The sequence below is a fragment of the Anser brachyrhynchus genome (genome assembly GCF_964034855.1).
Source record: "Anser brachyrhynchus genome assembly, contig: SCAFFOLD_126, whole genome shotgun sequence".
Lineage (NCBI taxonomy): Eukaryota > Metazoa > Chordata > Aves > Anseriformes > Anatidae > Anser > Anser brachyrhynchus.
Window position 1 is genome coordinate 311241 of NW_027663679.1, and position 21879 is coordinate 333119.

The window sequence follows — 21879 nt, forward strand, 5'->3', positions numbered from 1 at the left end:
ATATAGTAATCATGGTTCACCATTTCAAAAGATGATTTTTAAAGTCTTACAGTTCTTGAAACCAAACTCTATAAATATGTGGGCTGTATCATATTTTGTTCCACAACTGCTTGAGTAACACCCAGAAATATGCATGAACATTTATCTGATGATAGATGGAAATGTTTTACAAATACTGTATTTAGTAACTGATTCTCAACCATTCCAACTTGTTATCAAAAGTCTGAAGAACAGATGATGGCACTGTTTGTTTCTCCTCTTTTCTGAGCTTTCTCCTAGCATAGGCCCCGATTCTGCAATTAACAGGATGAAAGTGCACCACTGTGCGGTTATTAGCTCAGTAAACTTTCTGAAATACTACACAGCCAAAACAATTTGCTCTATTTAAAGTGTATGCTGTATTTGGATCCTGTATGGTACCTTTGGAATAAAGTAATAATCAATAAAGAACAGAGATTTTACTCTTTCTGCAATGTTTCCTTTAGTACCTTTTAAAGGAAACCAGTACAAAGAGAAAAAAATATATAGTTATTTGAACAATAACAATTAGTTTATGAGCTTAATTTTCAGAGTTAATCTTCCTAGCTATACCAAAAACCGCATCTCTGATTACAGCACGTTATTTAATTGAAGGTGTCACTAAGGAATATATCTCACATTAACATTATCTCCTGTACCTTTATTCATCCTACAGTTTCATTTGCTTCTCTGCTGATTCCTGAGTCAATTCTTTATTTTGCCTAAGTACAACTCATTCTAAACATGTTCACTGAGATTATCATTTATTCACGATGCAGAAGGATTGTCACAGTGATAAATAGTGGTGTTTTCCTTCTCTATGAGTTTCTAAATTAATTATTTGAGCTGGAAAGCTCCTCTGATTTAATTTCTTCAAACAAAGATTTTATTTATAGTTCATGGAGAAAGTACAGAAAAAAAAAAAAACAGATTGGAATCTACAGTTTGAAAATCCAGGCAAAGTGCTTGGAATGACTGAACATTCTGAAATATTTATCAGATGTGTGTCTTGACTACAGTCAAAGGACAAAAAAAAAAAAAAAAAAAAAAACATTGAATACATGGAATTAGACATTTAAGAATTTTGTGGATCTCTCAAACCTCTTGCAATCATAAAACATACTAACGTGTTCTAGTATTTCAGAAGGCAATTCCTAATCTAACTGTGAATGCCATAAATAAATAAATAAATAAAATTGCATATTAGATAAACAATATAATTCTGGCAAAACTTTTTGTTCTCATTATTCCTCCTGTAAGAGAATGTAGGGAGAAGGATGTGGAGGGAGGAAATCTTTCAAAGGTCTTAGAAGTGATTACAACGTCTTTGGTAGACTATAAGGAAAATATAAAACCTGGCAAATTTGAAATTCATGGATATAACATCAACACCTTCAACGATGATAAAAGTTATCTTTTACAAATTGAGATAGAAAAAAAAAAGGAAAGAAAAAAGTGAAGAAAACTATACAGGGAAAAAAAAAAGTAAGTTCTCCTAACAAATTTATATATAAATGCAATATAATATACATATAATATATAATGTATATTTGACCCTTTTTAATTTAGAATAGTTCAGCTGGAAGAGCAAAGATCACAGTATCACAGAATTGTAGGGGTTGGAAGGGACCTGGTCAGGCTGGAGAGTTGGGCAGGAAGAAACCAGATGAGGTTTAACAAGAGCAAGTGTAGAGTCCTGCATTTGGGAAGGAACAACCGCAAGTATCAGTACAGGCTGGGGGATGACCTGCTGGAGAAGGACCTGTATCAAGCCCAAGATACATTTACTTGCATGTCATTTCTGAAATTTTTCCTGCTTCAGTAATTTAATTTTAAGAACCTTATTTTTTTCACGTTCCAAGTCAGAGGCCAAGCAGAAACATGCTTCAAGGGGCAAGCAACAGACAACGCTGATCTCATTTTGATAAATTCCATGATTAGTACCTGAATCCTCTTTAGTTTTAAAATTTGTTTAATTACTAATGATTAGGGATAGAAAACTTTATAGCATAGTTATGAAAGATGTCTTTTTAAATAAGAAAATCTTTGCTTCAGAGCTAAGCACTTTTTTTTTTTTTTTACAGGAATGGTCATTTAAATTACAGTCAAGGGGAAGGATCAATTATTGAATCATATTCCTCATATTAAATAAGCTAAAAAACAAAAACAAAAACAAAACAGCTGAGATACCTGTATGAGGAAATGAGCACCATTTTGAAGAAATGCATCTTTTCTTATTGGTATACTCAAAGTATGATGTGTTTTTCCTTCTGGAAACAGGAGGATGCTGTTTCTAGACATATTTAGAATGCCATCTTTTGCTCTCTCAGGATCCAGAGCTCCAGCTGGAATATACAGTGCAGTATAAACTAACTGCACATTTCCAACTGTTCCTTTCTCCCTTACAAAACTCAAGGATAAAAAGCGTCCTGTTGGATTACTTTCAATCTTCTGATTCTCCAAAGGATAAAACTTTATTACGCCATAAACATCATCGCTGTCCTGAATGTAAAACAAAAGCTGCAAAACAGAAAACAGCATCACTTACTCAATGCTACAATTAATATACACCACAGTTTTCACGTTTTCATGAAAGTATGTCCTGACTGTCATCATACATTTTTATCGTTAGTGAATTGGCACTCAAGAAAGAAATCAGATTGACAGCCCCAAAGTGTTGCTTGTGCACAAGCAGCACACCACTGATAGCAGCAACTTTCCTGCTATGCCTCATCTATGTCAGAATGAGCTTTGAATAACTGATTTTTGGTTCAGCAGCCAAAGTGAATAATTTGAATATATTTCAGACTGTGAAAAAATCATTTAATTCACCAAATTCATTCCAATCATATGTTCAAAAAGCAAAGTAGGGACCTGAGTCACAGAATTGTCAGTAATGCTAATTACCCCTTATTTAAAAGTTCAGAGGTTAGTCTTAATCACTAAGCCATCCTCTTGAAGCTGTTACTCTGTGTAAAACATTCCAGTACCTACAGCAAATAAGCAAGTGAAAATAAATGCTCAACCTTCTCTTAGCAAGCAACCAATCAAGATAGCAGTTATGCAATGATATTTATGATGGGAATATTCTAAGCTAAATGCTACTGCATTAAATAGGTCTGGCCTTATAAAATATGTTAAGCCAAAGACTTTGGATGTGGCTCTTTATACTGAGAATACATCAGCTTGCTTCACTTAAACTCAAGCACAACTACTTCAATTTAGCCAATCCACCAAAACTGGTGGATCCTAATCCTAATCCTACTCCCTAATTATTATCTATCACCTCCTCAAAACAAGTTCTGAAATCAAACTTACCTCAGATGGTTCGCTGACTTCTGCGCCTCCCTGTATTGTATGAGCTAAGAGCTTCAGAAGATAGGGCTCTGCTTCTTCTGGTATGTTATCATCAATAATGGTCAGTGAAAGTGTGACCAGCATCTGTCCTTGATCAAAATCTATCTCCCCGGTCTCTGGAACAAGGTCTGCAGTCACAGGTGACAGATCACTGCTATTTCGAGTTATGACCCAGGTCACAGAAACATTTCCATGTGTTCCACCATTTCTTACGATCGTGATCCCTTCAAACCTGTGGTTTTGAATGAAAATAAAAATCTGTAACATGCAATTATAATTAATATCGGTTTACTTAGCTATCTGTTCCCTGGAAGATTTATACTGACTTCAGTGGAATCGATATTAACTGCTGCTACTGACATTTGAGTCAGGACTTAAAATTTGTGAAATCATACCACAGAAGTAGACTTTTCTCAGGTTGCTTATTCATGAGATAATATACATAAAGACATGAGTAATATATCTAAAGACATTAGTTAAAATTTATTTTGTTTACAGTAAGAAAGATACTGAGAAGAGGAAAGTTGGCATGTTTATATTTTTTCTCAGGAAAGATGTTAAATTTCAGAAAACTTTTTCTCAACTAAATTTCTACACTGTTTTATGGACTATATCAAAATACAATTGTCAGGCATGAGTGTTTAAATAATGATTTTATTTAAAATAAAGTGACTCAACTATTTGCCTATGCACTGAAATATAATTTATCAATATTTGTGATTATGGAAATGTCACGTTTCCTGTATCTGTGTATAAGAAAGAAAAAAAAAAAGTGAATATTGAAGTGCTGGGCTCTACATACTAGAAATTGTTCATAAAATCATAGGTTGATACATTACCTCTTTCTCTGGGGATGAACCACCATCACTAGCTAGCAGTGGACATTTTTACTAAAACTGGCAATATTGTATAGATATTAGTTCTGCTTGTAAAGATTTGTGTGGAGATTTGTTTTTAATTTATCTGTAAAATTACATGTATTTAACTTTTTTGGAAGTCTATGGGTATTCAGTACTTCACAGAAGACACTCACCACCATTTTTTAACCAGAGACTGACTTTAAATACAGTATAGACAAAGATTTACTGGGAAAGGAAGCCTGAAATATATTTTCCACTTGTATGAATGGGTGTGTGGCCGCATCACAACTTCACTGATCCATCTTTTAGATTAAGGGTTTTTCAGTATTTTGATAATGTCATTAAATATTTACAGTTCTCATATATAGTTCATAAATATTAAAATACTTCTGCATAATTAGACATTTTCTCCCTTGAAAATTCTATATCGTTTATAATAATTACACAGTAGGTGATTTCTATATTAATTTTTCACTACTGATTTTATAATTACTGTCAGTGAAATCCTAAGGATGCTTTACAGTGCCAAACAAATCCCTTAACATGACGAGATACTGTTTGAAGATCTGTAGTACCTTGAAATTTGGTCTTCATCAATGATAACAGTTTGAGTAAACAGGATACTGTTGATTGAAAGCACTCCATAGGGTTTATCATTTGGTTGGATGGTGACGTGAACAACAGATGGATTAACCAAAACAGCATCTCCCTGTAACGTGTCCTTAAGGAGCATAATTTGGAAGGTCTCAGCAATTTCTGGTATGGCATCATCAAGGATCTTGAATTTCATATATACTTCATGAACTAGAGGTGTGAAGACAATAGTTGTATTTGGCTGAAGATCTAGGAAGTCTAAATTGAGCTGCGCGTGTGCTGTTGAATTCCCAGTTATGATGGTGTAACTGACGGAGACTTCACATTCATCAGGTCCAATTAATTTTCCACTGTCATCCTTACCACGAATCACTTGAATTGTGAGCATTTCGACTTCCTCAGGCACCATGTAAGTGCTCTGAGCAAATCGCACAGGGCTGTCATTTTTCTTAATATTAATCTGAACAGAATTCCTTGTGGTGTTGATTTCAGCCCCTCCCTCCACACTCCTGAGATGAACAACAAACAATTCATCATTTTCAGGTATCTGGAAAAATAATAGTAGCAACAGGGTGTAAGTCCCATTTCAAATACATGCAGAACACTTACTTAGAAATATGTTATGTATATTTAGCAATAAAGGGAAATAATACAAACATTACAACCCTTTTCACATTAAAATAAACAGGCAAAAAGAAACTCGCTTGCAACTTTGAAAATCCCTTCTCAAAATTGAATGTTTCCATTTTCTAAGACATACTTCTATGCTATGGAAATATGAAAAAGTGGGAAAAGACAAAAAAAAAAAAAGGGCAAACAAAAACTAGGCAAGAATCAGATGAAGCTCTATCTTTCCAACTAGAGAGTGTGAGGAGATCCTAACTCAACTTGTGGAAGTTGCTCTGCTTGGACACAAGTGTTCCTGACAGTTATTTAGTCTGACATCTTTATTTGCTGATGTTAACACCATTTTACATCTATGCATGCCTGAAAGAACAGAGGAACAACATATGAACACAACCTACCTTGGCCCTTTTGTTCCTATTCAACGGGAAAAAGAACAGTTCCTACTTTCAGACAGACTCACATTCCCAGCACAGCTTCAGTCACAGCTCTGAGAATGTGCTTGCTGATGCTTATCTATTAATTAGACTTTGGCATTTCTACATGTGGTTTGTTTAGAACTGCACTTTAGTTTTAGCTCTTTAGTCTCTAATAACTGATGCAGCAGACAAAAAAGAAGGGTTTATAAGCCTTGAATTGCAGAATTTAATATTTTTTACTTTATATTATTACATTTTATTCCCCAGTCTTGATAGGCTAAGTCTGTTTAACTGGAAAATATCATTATTTTATTAATACAGAGAGATTAGAAGGAAATATTTAAATATTACATAAGATCCTCACATCTCATTCTTGTTGTGGACTCTCAGAAAAAACAGTATTATTTGCTTCTGAGATAAATTCCACAACAAAATTGCTTATGTGTTACTAATGGCATTGCTTTGTTATAGGGCTGATGAATCCTTTCCATGTAGTTCTGTTTACTGAGCAAAAAAAGTTCAGAATTCCTTGTGGTCCAATATTTCTTCTTTTTTTACACATTTGTTAATTGGCCACCCTTAGATCCTGTTTCAGGGCACAAAGGGTATGCACGCCGCTGTCTTTGTAGCTGAGGCCAATTTTGTCCCTTGTTTGACTTGTGGCACTTAAACTTGCATAATATTATTGACTGATGCAGGTTGTTTGTTTTTTTTTCCAGCGTGAGATTTGCAAGCTCTCTGTCACCTCTCTCCTACACTACTATTTCCTATTTTATCTTATTAAAATTGATGTTAACTTACGCTTGTTTTAGTTCACTAGTTCATATACTGTCTTGCAGTACAAAAATACGCATTTGACAGTCAGAACGTACATGCCATTTTAGTTGCAGATAAAATCTTAGTATCCTACATAAATAAGGCATTGTGGAGCTTTCAATTACATCATGATTGACCAATAAATACATGAGTCAAACTTCGAATATAATAGTATAAATGATTTCCAGTGCTGCCTTGCCTCTTTAATTTTCTCTTAAAGTTGCAATTATACTTAAAAAGGAAACCTGCACAGGAAAAGTACTATAAATGCAGAGCTGTGGAAATCAGAACTGCAGTCCCCTACCTTCTGTAAGGCTGCACAATTCAGAAAAATACTTGTTTCATTGGTTTCCCTAACTCAGATCCTAAAAGCTCAAATTAAGTTCTGACAGTAGTGTTACTGGATTCTTGTGAACTCTATCATCATCATCATCAATAAAGGTTTTTGTGCAAAATTCATCTTTCACATACACTTGTGAAAGACTTTCAAAGAGTGGAAAGACGTTGACTAGACACACCAAATACAGATCAAACTTTTAGAAACAGAAGTTTGAGAGCATTTCTCAGAATAAAAATAAATAAAATCACATCCTCCCAAGAGAAAAGACCCTAATAATTTATTTCTGTGTGTAAGTCACTGAAATATTACATTGAATTGGAAAGAGATGTTTCTACACTTCAGCACCCCAGGTTGGCACAGCCTCTTAACACTAGAGTATCAGTAGAAATGTGGAAGGACATTTTTTATAACTAAGAGTAAAAAGGAAACAAGCTGCTTTACAGTTCTGTGCTCACTTCTGAGACACACACCTTTCACCATTATTGTTTTCTTATGAATTTCTTACTAAGTTGTTTTGTATCATATATACTTATTTTGATGTCTCAGTTTTCCCTCTTAAGCTTATTATAAAGGAAAAGAAAAACACAAAAGAAAAGTGCAGGTAAGAAAAAAGGAAAATCACAAGTTGCAAATTAGAAGAATGTTTTGTTTACTCTGAGATAAAAAGAAAGCCTCACAACCTATGAGTTATGTTGTGGTTTTTTTTTGTTTTGGTTTGGTTTTTTTGTGTGTGTGTTGTTTTTTTTTTTCAATTGGCCAATCTGAAAACAGAAAAATGTTAATTATCACCTAGTATTCATGCTTTCCACAAGACTGCATGTTTGTTTCAGGAATCTCATCTATTTTTAGGATTTTTTCAAATATGTTTCTACCCTGAAACATATTTGAAAAAAAAAAAACACAAACAAACAACGACAAAAAATATTTTTGAATCTGCCTTTTCCCTGTGAATCTTCAATGTGTAATATTCTTTCTTTAGTGACAAAGATAACATGTCTGCTCAGCCAGGATATGCACATAAACTAAAACTATTCACTGATGAGAATTAAAGAGGGAGCTTGGAAAGAGTAAAAATAATAGACCAGAGAGCCAAAATTTAACATCACTTCATCAAATAGAACTGCTTTTAACCTTATTTAAGCCAAGCCTTTTTGTAACTTATTACTCTAAGTCTTTCCAGAACTTCAGTTAACCTTCTACGTATCAAAGCCTAAGATGAAGTCAGCTTGTTCCTACCTGATCATCAAGCACTGTTAAATTATAAATCAGCTTTGATCTCCCAGGTGTGAATGTAATATTTCCCTTAGCTGGACTTAGGTCTTCTTCAGCTGGGTTTGGACCATCTTTTATCTGCAAAGAATTGATTTGTCTGATGAGAAGTCTATAAAGCAGGAATACAAATCCAGTGCAAGTACAATAACCAATATGCAGTGTGACTTGCATAACAAATGACTATCTGTTCAGCCATCTCCAACTTACAACTTACATGAACATTCAGTTGTGAAAATCTGCTCTTTTCTGGCAGACAGTGTAAGTCAGAACAACCACTCTGAAGAAATCCCGTATTTCCAGAATAAGAGGAAGAAAACTACTTCCATATAGGCCTATGGGGACTCTTTAGTATATTCTGATGCATAACTGACTCTTTCATATTACAGAAAGGATATTCATGCAAATTCAGTTTGAATCAATAGTATTTCATAATAAATTCCAAGACAAAGTAATAGTACTTACTGGTTTTGTGTCCCTTCTATCTTAACTTGTGATATTAAAGATACTAAATTTAACAGTCAAACTCAAAATACTACAAAGCCTCTTAAAGGTCATATGGGATTTTTTGGTTTTAGAACATTTTGTAAATTATTTTTCAACATACATATATAATGATGTGAGACAGACCTAAGTAATTGTCCAGAGAGTAAGATTTACTGTACCTTAAAACAAACATATTTGCAAAAAATTGCACAGAGAATCATATTCAGTACTTTAACTATTCATGCTATATTTAGTATTAATAAAATCCAGTGCAAAGCTTTTCTGGTTTTGACAGGTCTAGACTAAAGCTTTGAGGTCTAGATTAAAGCCTTACCCTATAGGACCAGGCAACTAGTACAGAAATATCTATATGAAAGATTTTATATATAATTTTAAAGTAAATAATAGAGTCTGAGCTAGATAAGAAAAAGAAAGCAATGAAGTCAGTAATTGTATCACATTCAAATCACATATGTAAATAACAGGATAAGTATTCAACATGATTAATTATTTCAAAAGCTTCATTTGCAGGGGATTCAAGATAGAGATCAAGATACAGATGATTATAGATACAGAAATTCACCAAATCCTGAGCACTCACAGTTCAAAGTTGGGATAATCATTAAAGACTCACTTGAATATTTGTATGTAAAATAAATATTTTTTAAAAAAATTAAAAAAACTTAGATAAGACACTTCTTACATACTTAATATGCATTATTTTCTAGTAATACATACTGATGTTGCCTCACGTACCTTTCTAAATGACAGAATATACTCGGTTTTCTCTAGTACCTCTTAACGTTAAACAGTCAATTAAACAGTCAGATAATTACAGTATTTTCTATATGACGGTTAATATGAATCCCTTTTATGAAACAGATCTACCTAATGTAGATGTAGGTATTTTGTCCTTCTTCCCCTTTTGCAAACACTTCAATAAATTATGATTACAGCCTCTCAGTTTAATCCAACAGACTACTGTATGAAGTCTTTTGGATAAACTCACCTCAAAAGTTATGACGACCGTCCCATAGGTTCCCCTCTCTCTAATTAGAGTGAGCGGCACAAATTCATTTCTGCCCCTGGGCTCATTCACTGTGATTAAGGCAGACTAATGAGGAAGAAAAGGAACAGACAATCAGACACAGATCAAATATCACAGCAGAATGAAGAAACTGTTACCATAGAAATATCAAACTCCCACAGACAAGTTAATCCAATCCGCAAACCAGTCCACTGATGGCATACATTTCCTAGCAACCAATTAGTTCAGCTAATGAAAACCTTAAAAGATTTCAGATAAAAATGTATCACGTAATGCAATTTGTGTGTTTTTGTTGTTGTTGTTGTTTGTTTGTTTCTGTAAATGAACATAGTCAACATACACAAAGCACTGACATATCATCACTGGTATTTTTAGGAGCTCCTACACCCATTAAAAATAGGTTTTCACCATCATGAAGTCGTTTATTAGATAGCTAGCTATAAATGTACTCAGGACAATCATTTAGGTCACTGGTCACTTTTTTAGGCTATTGTAGGTAACAGATTTTGAAGATATCCACAAATCCCAGAAGCAGCTTGGCTTAGTACTGTGGCTCTAACATTTTCTTATGTTCTTATGTTTTTTCAGAGAAGTCCTATACAAAATTATATTGTCAGAATGCTGTCAATAAGGCATAGCTACTCGTTCTACTAATACAACCTCTGTATTATTGCAAATATCATCTGCTGGAGTAACAACAGCATCTTATCCCAGAGGGTGTTATAAAATGCATATATTATGACAATGTTCCCTCAGTAATTGGTAATTAACCCTACTGCAAGAAGCTGTGCCTGCTCTTCAGAGGAACAGGTTTATATTCAGAAGCTACTTCTTTGTTTACATGCTACATTTCAAAACTGAAATAACAGCAGCAATAAAAACAAACCAGATGTAAATTATACACTCAGGTAGAGAGTATTTATACATCCAAACAAGTCTGGAATTTTAACTGTTATAAATTTCCAATAGAAACAAAAATAATATGTCAGAAATACATGCTTATAGATTTACTTCCTTTCATTATCCTTTCAGAAATAAGCAAACTACCCACATTAAAGCCAGAGAAGACTGAAGAATATTCAAACCTGGATGGAACTGGAACTGTTTGTGTGACTCACAATAATCAAATAGTCTTCTTCCTCCACTGCAAAATGTTTCACACGTCTGGTATCCAGAACAGAAAGAGTCTGTATCTGCAAGGGAAATATGAGGGTGACTATGTTTATCTACATATGTATATAAACAAATACATTTTATATTACATTGTATATAGTGAGAAAAAGTACGCATAGAATGTTAAGAATTCCAAAATTATGTATAAAACTATACATGAAATAGCTTTTAAAACTTTATATTTTATATATATATATATATATATAAGCAACTAATTTACAGAATTAACATAACTTATCATACATTTTCCAGAAAATGTTCTATGACTTGATTGCTTGAGAATTTCTTCCCCCACTTCCAAGCAGAGCTACAGGCTGGGAGATGAGTGGTTGGAAAGCTGCCTGGCCGAGAGGGACCTGGGAGTATTGGTTGATAGTCGGCTGAATATGAGCCAGCAGTGTGCCCAGGTGGCCAAGAAGGCCAACAGCATCCTGGCCTGTATAAGAAGCAGCGTGGCCAGCAGGGCTAGGGAAGTGATTGTGCCCCTGTACTCGGCTCTGGTGAGGCCACACCTCGAGTACTGTGTTCAGCTTTGGGCCCCTTGCTACAGGAAGGACATGGACGTGCTCGAGCGAGTCCAGAGAAAGGCAACGAAGCTGGTGAGGGGTCTGGAGAACAAGTCTTATGAGGAGCGGCTGAGGGAGCTGGGGTTGTTCAGCCTGGAGAAGAGGAGGCTCAGGGGCGACCTTATCGCACTCTACAGGTACCTTAAAGGAGGCTGTAGAGAGGTGGGGGTTGGTCTGTTCTCCCACGTGCCTGGTGACAGGACAAGGGGGAATGGGCTAAAGTTGCGCCAGGGGAGGTTTAGGTTGGATGTTAGGAAAAACTTCTTTACCGAAAGGGTTGTTAGGCATTGGAATGGGCTGCCCAGGGAAGTGGTTGAGTCACCATCCCTGGAGGTCTTTAAGAGACGTTTAGATGTTCAGCTTAGTGATATGGTTTAGTGAAGGACTTGTTAATGTTAGGTCAGAGGTTGGACTAGGTGATTTTGGAGGTCTCTTCCTACCTAGACAATTCTGTGATTCTGTGATTCCCAGGTAATCCTCCCTGCACCCTCAAATGTAAATATATAAAAAATACAAACAATGTAAACAACTAACTATGACAAACTTACATCACTGAAGTTATGTAGTATTTTAGGACACAAAACTAACTCTTGTCACACAGAGTGCTTTTTTCTAAAACATGGCCAGACTGGAGGACCTCCCTTGGTCCTTGCCAACCCATACTATTTTAAGATTTTAAAATTAAAATCGATTTACCCACAACAATCTGTGTCCAGCCATGAATGCATACACACTGTTGTTAGAAGCTCCCTGTGTGGCTCCTCCATGAGTAACCACAAGGTAGGAAGAGGCTCCAATTTGGAAAGACACACAACTTGTAGGATTCCACATACTGAAATTCTGCAAGAAGAATAAAAAAAAAGTAAGATTGTGACTTAAATTCCTTATTAACTAGCATGTCTGGTGTTCAAAAACAAACATTTACCTCAACAGGAACAAATACTCCTTTCCACTGGTAGACAGTAGAAAACAAAGCTGGAGGCATACGCAACAGAACACCGTACAGGATTTCTCTTGAGGTAAAGAAACACCAACCAGATGCTGATTCTTCCACAAAACTTTGCAAGACAGATAGGACACTGATACCACCCCCTGCAATATAGTAAAAAATAAAATAAAATAAAATAAAATAAAATAAAATAAAATAAAATAAAATAAAATAAAAACACTATTTACTATTATATTACTCTTGAGATCTTTTCTAACCCCATTCCCATTATTTACCTCCCAAAGCCAGACCTAGTATGAGAAATGATGAAGTTGTGTCTTAGTATTTGTTATAAGTGTATATAAATACATAGAAATGTTACAATGCTAAGGATATAATGAGAGTTAAGCAGTAAATGTATTTTTCATTCATTACAACTGCACATGGAAGACATATAGGCAATTTGAGTCTGACTCATAATAATTGATCTTGGAATTTAGCTAACAAGAGAATTAGCTAGATAGCAAGTAGTAAAGAAAAAAAAAAAAAAGACAAATTACAAAATGTTCATGTTTTGTTCCCCATTTACAACATGTTCATGTTTTTATTCCAAGACGGTCCCTAAGCACCGTCTTGTCAGAACTAAACTCCAGGAGCTAGACTCTTGCATGTCACATGTCATTTATACTGTGTTAGAAAGATCCTGAGTTACAAGTAGTACGGAACAAATTTTATTACACACACACAAATAAATAAATAAATAAATGGCTAGTGACAATAATGTTCATATTAGCAGCAAAGACAGAAATAGAGATTACTGAAACTGGCAGAAGTGGCTGATGACAAGGTGATTCTTAAGCAGCTAAAGTATTTTATCTACTAAATCTTACATAGGAAAATATTAACTGAATTGTGTCTGAATACTTGAATTTACATTCCCAAGCTACATCTCCTGTATGCTTGGCTACTCTCTTACTATCTCCACTTCTACAAAAGCAGTGGACATTCTCTGTAAAGTGAACGTACTGATGCCAAATGCAGTATCTGATGATGTCTCCCACTCAACGCTCACAGAAACGTTAAGCCCATTACTCCGTGAAACTTTCAAATAAGCTGTAGTGTTGGCTTCTTCAATTATGATGAAATTTGTCCTAAATGTGAGAATCATAAAAATAAGGAAAAAATTATTTTATAGTATATTCATTGCTGTAATAAAAATAAGATTTTTACTGTACAATTCCAGATGCAGAATATACAACAGAAATAAAAAGAAAATATTAATAACAGGTTTCAGTATCTGATGGACTGGTAGCTACATTAATTAGGGTTTCCCAATGATCCTTACTACAATCATGCAAAATCATAGGCAATTCAACAAAATCTTTAAACAGACTGAAATTTAAGTATATTAAATTCACGTAATAAATGTTTAGATAATATTATTATTAAATATTAATATAAATTATTAACTCTAAACATCAATGTATTAATAAAATAGCATACATACATTTTTTATTTAAATAGTAAATTTATTTAATCTGTATGGTTTCAGCTGAATGGTTTTTAAAAATGGCAGTCCATATGTGTCACTTGCTTCTGAAAAACAGCCTTCAGTGAAAGTATATTTTTTACAGGTTTAAAAATGAAAGTAAATTATAAAACGTATGACTTCCTGGACACTGATATGAGGTTTGGAACTTTTAACATGGAATACTATCAGTGGAATATGTAGGCACTAGTGAAGTATTAGTTTATAAAGAAAAATAATAATAAATAAATTGAAATTTTGGATTATGAGTAGTCCTTTTTATGCATTTTTCTACTCTTTTGTTTAGCAGTAATAGTATTTCACAATACCTTTCAAAGTTACAGATTTACAAATTGGGTTGCTGAATTTCTTTAATGCGATCCATCAAAAACAAAATTGTAGAGAAATATTATCTCTTTGGAGTATGAGCAACTATCTCCTTTTTACTGATCAGTGTAAAGTACCTATTTCCAACTGTATAGATGCTGAAAAGCCCTAGTGGAGCCTGGTTTTGTAATATTGTAATCATAGTTTCCACTCTCGTGCCTAGTCTGGCTCCTCCAGTTGGATTGAACAGGGTGACAATGAAGTGCTCATCCATTTCTGGTTCTTCATCTAGTACCGCAGAAATATGCAGCGTCTGATAACAAAACAAGCATACAATGTTATTGAGACATGATAACAGATGATGACACAGCTCTATCAGAATGTGCTACCTTTTTTTTAAATTTATTTCACTATAAGGCTTTGGATAGCATAGCAGGAGAAGAGCAGCTCATGAAGCTGGAGAGGACAGAATTGAGGCAAGCTCAGACTGAGTTCAGACTGAGGTTCTAAAGCCATCCATCTAGTGGCCTCCATTGGTGCAACACTAAGATGAGCATATTCACTTTTCGTTGTTGTTGTTCTCTTTTCTTTCTTTTCTCATCCTATGATCCTCTGAAGTTTTTGATCCTAATTTCATACTTTTGTTCTCTATTTATTCCATACATTTTTGGGTAGTTTATACTCACAACACAGCTATAAGTGTAATCAGTTAAGTTGGTTTTAATTTATTTTAGTTGGCAGCTAAGCTATCTTCAGGGAAACAGGGTAATCTCACTACTGGTGCTGTCAAGAAAGAAAAGGAAAAGGAAAAAAAAAAAAGCAAGAATAGTGAGAGATTTGAAATACTCTTTCCTCTCGATGCTTCTTTCCCTCTCCTACACCACTGTGGATGAAGATCAGGTCTTCTAAAGGCAATCTCAAACTAGCAAAGAGCAATCTAGAGAAAGCTAAGTGCTTCACTTTCATTTGGGGCTCACTGTCATCCTTCACACTACTCAAACAAGCAAAAAATTTCATAGGTACGCATAGCCTTGCTGTACAAAATAAAAAGTTAGTGATGATGCATTTGGAAATAATACAAAATTTACAATGTTTTATATTTCTGTTCATTTCCACAATAAACCATATTTACCAACTATATTAAGAAGGCTCCAACTTCTTATAGATCTGCTGCATTGTGATTCCAAATGCATCTAAAGGCCAGAAATTGAAAACCAGTGTTTCCAAGAAAAGTTTGTCTCAGTTTCTATCCTATTGCCTGTAATATGCTAACACTAGCTTCACCAGCTTTACTGGCAAAAATAAATAAATCGAATTGTGATTAAACCTTAGAAGAGTCAGGATTCACAAACTTAAGCTAGTTCATTTTGTAGCTGACATTCTTGTGAGGACAGTATAGAGGCAGTGAGCTTAATACTTAAGTTATTTTCCAATCCTAAGACAGACAACTGTTCTACTTTTTGTATTTGTTGCAGCACATTCTGTTTAGTTCAGACTAACTAAAATGTTAAATTACAGAATGGGATTTTTACTTTGATCTTAACTATTAGGCTTGCAAATTATCACTTTAATTTAAAGTAAGTTTGCATTTCAGCTATAGATTGACTACATAAAAAGAACTGTTCCAAAGCACACATGAACGTTATCTATAGTGTACTGTTTTCAATTTACCTCAACCCTTACAAACTAAGAAACACCTAAAGATGAGCCCATTTAATTTTCACACACTTCCACATCAGATAATAACAGGAAATCAGTCACAGCTCATGACTCAATTCACTTTATGAATGAAAGAAGTAGAAAAAATAAACAGAAGATAAAGCACAGACATTTCTGAAATCTTTCCAATATTTCCAAAAAAAAAGCTTCCTAGACTTCTCTGGTAATAACTAGCATATTACCTTGAACCTGACTCCCTCTTCGAGCACAATATATCCTTGAGAAGGGGTCAAATCCATTGTTGCCTCTGAAGAATTAATCTCACTTACAAGATACTGAACAGTCACAGTGCCAAATATTCCCTGAGGTGGTTCTCTGATAATATTCAATACTGCAACACTTTCCATCAAATGGATAGATGTTTGCTCTCTCAGAAAGAAGTGATTGCTGTTATTGAATGACAAAACTCCATGGCCATCATCATTGGCAAGTATAGTAATTGTAGCTTTTGAAAAAGAAATAATGAAAATATTCTTTGGTTAACATAGTAAAATATAAATATACATATATAGTAACATAATACATAACATAAACACAAATACATTCTTCCTTTAGTGTGTATATAATGCTTATGTGTCCATGACATTACCTGAAGAGAATGGGAAGGCATTTCACTTTAACTAGGAAGATCTCTAGACAGGAAGAATATAGTCTCTCCTAGAAAAGGATTATGAACTCTCTAAAAAGACCTCAGTTCAGTGAGGTAGTACACATTGAAAAACTCATCTTCGTGCTTTCTGATTCATTGCTTTACATATAAACTTTTTAATTGCACAGATTTCACAGGGATGTTTCAGAACCTTCCAAAGGAGTATAAAGATTCACCATAGCAGGACAATGGTGCTTTCTGAAATATGATTATTCAGAAAAGTGGAATTAAAATGTGTGCCACAGAATTCTAAAGAAATGGAACATTAAAACTAAGTTTTACCTGTTGTGTTCTCCCCTAATTCCAGCCCCAGAGATGGATTTGTTAAAATTAACTGGAACTTCTCATCACCTTCAGGAATCTCATCATCAAAAATCATGACATCAACAGATTTATGCCTTTCTCCATCAGCAAAAAAAAGAGTCTAGCGTTGAAACACATAAAGCACCGAATACTTACATCAGTTAATATCACACAGAAATTTTTGACTACGGTAAACAGAATTCTGTGAAATAGGAAGGAAGGGAAAGCATAGGAAGAGCCATATTCTCTGTTCCTTATAAACTGATTGAATCAGAAATATAAAGGTTCAGCACATTACAGAATGAGGACAAGAAAGAATAATTTATTTTGAAAGTCCTGTTGCAAAAATAGTCTATGAAAAAGTTTGTATGTCTAATCAAAATTAAATTTGAAATCGATGTTTGAAAGTTTACATTTTGCTTTATATTAAAAAATATATTTTTAAAAAAGAAATAAATAGTAAGAATAAGAATATTTTTATTTCATTCTATTTAGATTACCAAAGCAACTGAAACAAGCTGAAACATCTAGCATCACTACTGATCATTCTGCAGAATAATCAAGAAGATATTCTTTTACGGAAGCTGAAAGAATAAAAAGTACTAGATTTAGAGTTGCTTCTTACCCTTGAGGTTACATTAAAATCCAAACCCAGCTGGGCCTCCAAATTTTGGGCATAAAAAAATACAGACACATTGCCATATGATCCTCTGTTTCGGTAAGCCATTACTGTCAGATTCCCATGAGATTCACTAACTTCAAAACTAAAATAAAAAGAATAATTCTCAATGTTCACTGATTATGTTCTTTTGAAAAAGATAGTACATTTTTATTACATTTTCACTCTGAATTATTCCCTACATTATAGTTCTCTAACGCATCCTTTTTACCTTTTTTCTCTTATCTAAATTGAATTAAGTAACATGAGGTTTTTGTTTTGTTTTGTTTTGTTTTTTGCTTACATGAATGGTGAGGCTGGAAGAGTTGATGCAGGCTGGGGAGGTTAGGCAAATTGGTGATATAAAAGGACAACAGTGAAAGTAGTAATAAGTAAAAGAATTCTGATTAGATGAATAGTGAATTTTTGTTTTCAGTGTGGGAATCCCACTTTCTAGGTCAGCTGAATTGAATGATTACTTTACCATCTCAAAGACATGGCCCTATTTTTAACAGGAGTTTTACTTTTAGAAAGAAAATGGGCAACACCAATCACTAATTGGCACAGTAAGTTCTTCAAGGAAGATGAGACTTACTTGGTACCTTCCCATTCAATTACTCCTCTTACACCATCATTAGCATCGATAACAATTTGAGAAGCTAAACCTTCCACATCTAAAAGGCAAAACAGAAAGACAAAAATTAAAGAACAATAAAATCAATTTTCTTGATTTTCAAGAATCACAGAAGCATTTATTCAATCGGTACTAATATTACAGTGTCTTTACAAAAAATGTGTAGGAGAAAATGGGAGTGGGCAAGATAACTGGAAAGAGTCCTTACTACTAGAAGTGCAATAATGCGTCTTGAATTAGCACTGTAATATTTAATAATGCATAAAAAAAAAAAAAGACTAAGGAAAATGTAGAAAGTTAAACAGCACATAAAACATTAGAAAATAATAAAGTCTAGATTTGCGATGGAATCTTAATTTGTCTTCACTATAAGTGTTTATTACAATGACATTCAATATTTTGCATTTGCCATTCTGAGTATGAGAAAGACAATGAGGAAGAATAATAAATGATTCAGCATTTCATCTTCTATTTGTGCTTCAGTGCCTCATCATACATTCTAATGGCACACCTCAGATTTCACTACAAATACACAACTATTAATTTATTTGTGGGGTGTTCACATACTGTAATATTCTACTGCTCCATAAAGACATACAGGTATTTACAATTAGCCTGAAATCGTAATTGAATACACTGCAGTGTGAAAAACACCAAATAATAGGTTAATGTCAGAAAAGTCTACTAACTTCAGAGACCAGAACTTTACAGTCAAAACTTAATACTTCTCAGAAAATAGGTTGTTGTTTTTCAGACAACCGCACCACACAACTACCTTAACTTACTTGTTTACTTTTTATAAACTTCAACTTACTTTCTAAAACCAAATTGACTTCACCGAGTCTGCCATAAGTATATTATGTTTAGATCCATATACATTTTTCCATCAATTCAGATAAAACTGAACAAAAGTAGAAGATTATTGCCATGAATCTAAGCCTGTCACTATGAGGTAGAGATGACGATGAGCAATAGCTCTACACAGACAACAGAAGTGTTACTGAGGTTTACAAATCCTGAGGGAGTAATGGCAATTAGAGACATTTCTGCTTCACTCCTGCATTTTCTCATGTCACCCTGAAGTCAGATCTGTTCACCCAGGATCTGTAAGAGTTTGCTCACAGACACACACGCGGACACACGTATTTGAGTCAGGCTATTTCTTCTACCAGAAGAATTCACTGACATGTTATGTGAACACATTTTTTCCTTATGACTTAAAACTATTATTTTCTCATTGTAAGTAAAGCTGACCCAATGCAGTGTCACATCAGTGTTAAATGGTCATGGTTCAAGGAGACAGCCAAAGAGAAAGTGAGACTATACAACACTGTTTAGTTTGGATGAATCTTTCATTCTTATATGCTACTCCTTTCATATTTTAGACTCAACTATTCACAAATCAGCAATGAGTCTTGCAAGTTACCTTTCAATCTGTAACGAATTAACTCAGTCACTTCTATAAGCATGCAAAGAAAAGGGAAAAGAGTCAAAGAAGATGTCTGACATTATATAACTAGTCTTTAGTACCACAGGATAATCCAACAGTTCTTAAAGCTAATGACTACTATTCTACTGAATTCTGAAGAAGCAAAATGAGAAGCAGACTAAGCAAATAATAAAGATCATTGCAAGAGTAGGAAAACCATAAAATATGTTTCCTAAAAGTGATAAAAGAATAAAAACAGACTTTTTTAAAAGAGTGAGCAGAGTAGCCACATAAAGTTTTTTTTTTACTTTTTTTTTCCATTTTGTAGTTTGTAAATGAAAATCAGATGAAAAAATCACCAATAAACTTTTCAAATAATTGTCCTTTCCAACTGATAATTACTAACTCCTCTACGAAAATTAATTTAAATTTTCCCAGAGTTTAAAAAGCAAGAGATTAAGTGTAATAATAAATCTATTTCATATTCTATGATGTTTCTTCTAAATAACCATGTCTCATCTCAGCATAGTTGGTAAGTAAGAGGAATAATGGTAATCTCCCAAGGTAATATAATATAAACCATTAAAAAGGAAAAGTAAAAATAATTTGCTATAAGATGTTTTTACCTAGCTTAGGTGGGGATGACGTTGAATGGTTCATGATGAGTTCCACTGAAGTTAAATTAACCAAGAAGAATTCTTGCACCTCTGGTATATCATCCTGCAAAACACAATCCTGCAAAACACGCCTTGCCGAGGCGACCGGCTCCGGGGCAGACGCGTGCTGCAGCGGAGCGCGGGATCGGGACAGGCAGGGCTATTTTTCGGGCACCGAGCCTACGTGAGGGAGCCGCCAGGCACCGGCAGCCCTCGTGAGGGAGGCTGACGAGGCGTAGGCGGGGCCAGCAGCGTCAGCGTCAGCTCCTCCCCCCGGCCGTTCAAAGGCAGCCCTTAGGGAGCGCGAGCGACCAGGAGCGCGGCTGTACATCCAGTACATCCTCATGTACAATACAGTACATCCTCTTCTCATTGTCCTTTAAGAAACTTCCACAGAAGTCACCAAAAAGGATCACACAACAAGTCTCTAATATTACTGTGACACTAGAATTCATTTTTCTGTTTTCCTGAAATAATTTTATTGGGTCTGAAACTGATTATCGTGGAAGAATTAAGTAAGACATTATATATCATGAAAAAGATCCTGTGGTGACGCTAAACTATTCTTGCAAATAAATTACTGACCGATTTTAGAGGCATGTATCTCCAGCAATGAAAAAGTATGAGCCTGTAGCCAGCCATGAAGCACACTGTTCTAAATACTACTAGATAGTTGGTAAAGTTTTAATGAGACAACTTTATTACCTTTAGACAGAGGTAGAGCTGCTTTCTGTGACTATTTGATCCCTTGTGATTTTAATATTAAGATTGAAACCATCTTTCTAAATGATAGTGAAATATAACACAGGGCTTCAAATAATGGCTGCAAGCTTTAGTTCCCAAAATATTACCCTTTTGAAATCATACAGAAAAGTACAGAATTAAAGGGTTTAGAGGTTACCTCTAGAATAGTAATATTTATGGCAACTGATGTTTCTCCTTCTTCTAAAATCAGTGAGCCAGAAGCAGGTACATAATCAGCTCCTGGTTCAGCCACAGTCTCTTCTGTCTGATTACTTACAGTGAGCAATCCTGTAACTGTGGCATAAGTAACATTGATAGTACCTGTTTAATTTGTGAGGAGAAAAAAAAAAAGAAAAAAAAAATTGTTTTTCAGTTCTTATATAATGTTCACTGGAATGGATAAAGACAAGAGATCAAATTCTCATCCACAAAATAAAAAGACTAACTGCAAAACAGAAGGATTAAAAGAGTTATCCAAAGTACATTGGAGCTAGTGTACCTTTGTTACCGTTATCAATATGCCTTCAATTTGACCTTTGCTGACTTGTCTGTCTGCATAGGACTCAAAAATCATTGGGTCCAAATGCATCCAGAAATTTGAAGTTCTGTGGACCATAAATATGAAATTGCTGAAAGACTAACTGGGACATCTCATGTACCATTAATATGAGTTTTTGCAACAAGGACACTTTTTGGGAATGACAGATACCTAAGAAAGGCTCTAAAGACAGTGC

At 34.4% G+C, this 21879-nt stretch overlaps 1 protein-coding gene across 1 annotated transcript in view; it reads right to left on the reverse strand.

The window, feature by feature from the left end:
• The window catches only part of LOC308187047 (adhesion G-protein coupled receptor V1-like), a gene marked incomplete at its 3' end in the record, with an annotated part of 144508 nt that overhangs the window by 90905 nt on the left and 31724 nt on the right, over positions 1 to 21879 (reverse strand). The window contains exons 20-35 of the mRNA XM_080609204.1: positions 21303 to 21466; positions 20372 to 20465; positions 18278 to 18356; positions 17650 to 17788; positions 17004 to 17145; positions 16255 to 16517; positions 14491 to 14666; positions 13525 to 13649; positions 12496 to 12662; positions 12267 to 12410; positions 10917 to 11024; positions 9793 to 9897; positions 8265 to 8378; positions 4811 to 5376; positions 3337 to 3607; positions 2209 to 2538 (exon numbers count right to left, since the gene is read on the reverse strand). Coding sequence (XP_080465330.1) covers positions 2209 to 2538; positions 3337 to 3607; positions 4811 to 5376; positions 8265 to 8378; positions 9793 to 9897; positions 10917 to 11024; positions 12267 to 12410; positions 12496 to 12662; positions 13525 to 13649; positions 14491 to 14666; positions 16255 to 16517; positions 17004 to 17145; positions 17650 to 17788; positions 18278 to 18356; positions 20372 to 20465; positions 21303 to 21466 — 2987 coding nt within the window. The remainder of the gene's footprint in view (positions 1 to 2208; positions 2539 to 3336; positions 3608 to 4810; positions 5377 to 8264; positions 8379 to 9792; positions 9898 to 10916; positions 11025 to 12266; positions 12411 to 12495; positions 12663 to 13524; positions 13650 to 14490; positions 14667 to 16254; positions 16518 to 17003; positions 17146 to 17649; positions 17789 to 18277; positions 18357 to 20371; positions 20466 to 21302; positions 21467 to 21879) is intronic.